Source organism: Delphinapterus leucas, chromosome 2 (assembly GCF_059928025.1).
Source record: "Delphinapterus leucas isolate spDelLeu-1000000601 "Yukka" chromosome 2, BTC_Dleu_Yukka2, whole genome shotgun sequence".
Taxonomy (NCBI): Eukaryota; Metazoa; Chordata; class Mammalia; order Artiodactyla; family Monodontidae; genus Delphinapterus; species Delphinapterus leucas.
In genome coordinates this window covers 97,161,256-97,163,058 of record NC_143130.1, presented here as the reverse complement: position 1 = coordinate 97,163,058, position 1,803 = coordinate 97,161,256, and the positions used below count along the sequence as shown (strand labels likewise).

At 36.8% G+C, this 1,803-nt stretch overlaps 1 protein-coding gene across 5 annotated transcripts in view; it reads right to left on the bottom strand.

Annotated features, from left to right (window-relative positions):
* INO80 (INO80 complex ATPase subunit) overlaps positions 1–1,803 on the bottom strand; it is a 131,187-nt gene that overhangs the window by 61,359 nt on the left and 68,025 nt on the right. For all 5 annotated transcript variants that reach the window (XR_016392116.1, XM_022587428.3, XM_089907336.1 and 2 more), the window contains 2 exons: positions 1,143–1,236; positions 201–372 (listed from right to left, as the gene is read on the bottom strand). Coding sequence is in view for 4 of the 5 variants with exons in the window: in XM_022587428.3 (XP_022443136.1) it covers positions 201–372; positions 1,143–1,236 (266 nt within the window). In the remaining variant the exon portion in view is untranslated. The remainder of the gene's footprint in view (positions 1–200; positions 373–1,142; positions 1,237–1,803) is intronic.

The window sequence follows — 1,803 nt, the reverse complement described above, 5'->3', positions numbered from 1 at the left end:
TATATATATATATATATATACACACACACACATAAAATGTCTATTAAGTGATATGTAATAAGCTATAACACTACACTGCTCCCACTCCTCTGGGAACTTTTTGACTCCCTCAGGTCTTCATTTACTTTATTACTTTTATTGATTCAAAGAAAAGGGAAGGGAGTACTACACAGATAACCGATGCTGAAACAATTGCTTACCTTTAACAAAGGGCAGCTGGAAAGGTTGGGAAAGGAGAGTGGAAAATTAACCCCAAGAAGGAAATCCTTGTTTCTCAGATATTTCTGCTGGCTCTCCCCTTCTGGCTCTCCCCAGGAGCGCAGCTGATGGAGCCTGTAGGAGGCTTTCAGAGACAGGAAAAGAGCTAACCATCTGAAACAAACCACAGCAGACATGCTTATTCAATGCTCCATGGAGGGCTGAGGGTAGTTCATAGCAGTGAGGAACCTTGTCTCTCATTAACATGTCTCTTTTGTAAATCTTGAACATTTTAGACACAGCTCTTTCCTACTTTCAGATAAAGCCATTTCATACTTTTGTTCTATAAATTCTATCTTTGGCATGAATTGGTTTGCTACTATGAAAATGAAAATCCTCTTTAAAGCTCCTCTCAGAATTAAGGAATATTCAACTCTATCACAAAAACTGTAATAAAAACATCCTTATACTAAGGAGACAGCCTCTCCTAATGAGGTCACTATTTTTTACACAGATACAAAGTAATAAATTAAGTAACAGCCATTATTCCAAAGAATAAGAAAAGAGAACTAAGCTTCCCTGAATACGTAAGGCAGGCTATGCTGCAATCACTACTAACTAAAGGAATCATCAGTCATCATTTGCCCTGTAGAAACAAATAAAACAAAGTAGTCTACCTAGAAATTAAGAAGAACTGAAGACCTTCTGGTAGCATTTGGGAGAAGAGCCTAAATAGTTTTTATTTAAGGTATATCACGAAGCATCATGCAATTATTAAAGGATCAAAAGTATGATTTCCTTATAAAAATTTTAATTCTTAACAATACAAAAAGAATGAGAGGCTCTGTAAGATGATATAATAGTAAATATTTAATTTCACAGTATTCGACCTTCGCCCCTGTTTATTCCCAACTGCTCTCTCAAACAATGAGCAAACTTCTCACCTGGCCAAAAGTCCCTGAAGCATGAGGTTTGCCATTTCAGCTGGAGATACATCAATAAAGCGAAGGAAAGAGAAACAGCTTTCTTCATTAACACCTGGAATATCAAAGGACAAAGTTAAACCCAACAGAAAACCAAGAGGCAATACTCAACTAAAGCCTGCTGAACTGCTGAATTTTGACTTAAGAATCAAAAACTATTTTAAAGGTTCCAATACAGCCACTTTGATATTAGACAGTATGTCATATTTTTGTACTACAATCATAAGTAGAAAAGGCAGACCTATGAGATATGGCATATATGGGCCAGAGTGGAGTTGGCTCATCAGTTACCTCTGGGGTTTTGGATTCTTGGCTAACTGCCTTCCTCTTTTTATCGTGCCAGGAAAAAAAAAAAGAAAAGGAAAACACAGAGGTGTTTCTGAACCTCTGCCTTAATACTTTGGACAATGCTCAAAGTTGAGCAGCTTCCTTTCCTTAAACTAAGGAGGAGGGACCTAAGAGTCCCACACTAACAAGAGTCCTGCATTGTCTCTATCACACCTCTATTCAGAGGGTGTAAGAAATTCTTAAGAGGCAGGTATAAAATAAAGATGGAAGGTCAATCAAAATGGAAAACAATTAATCCAAAAAAATTTTTATTGCTTCCTATTATAGCCAAAAA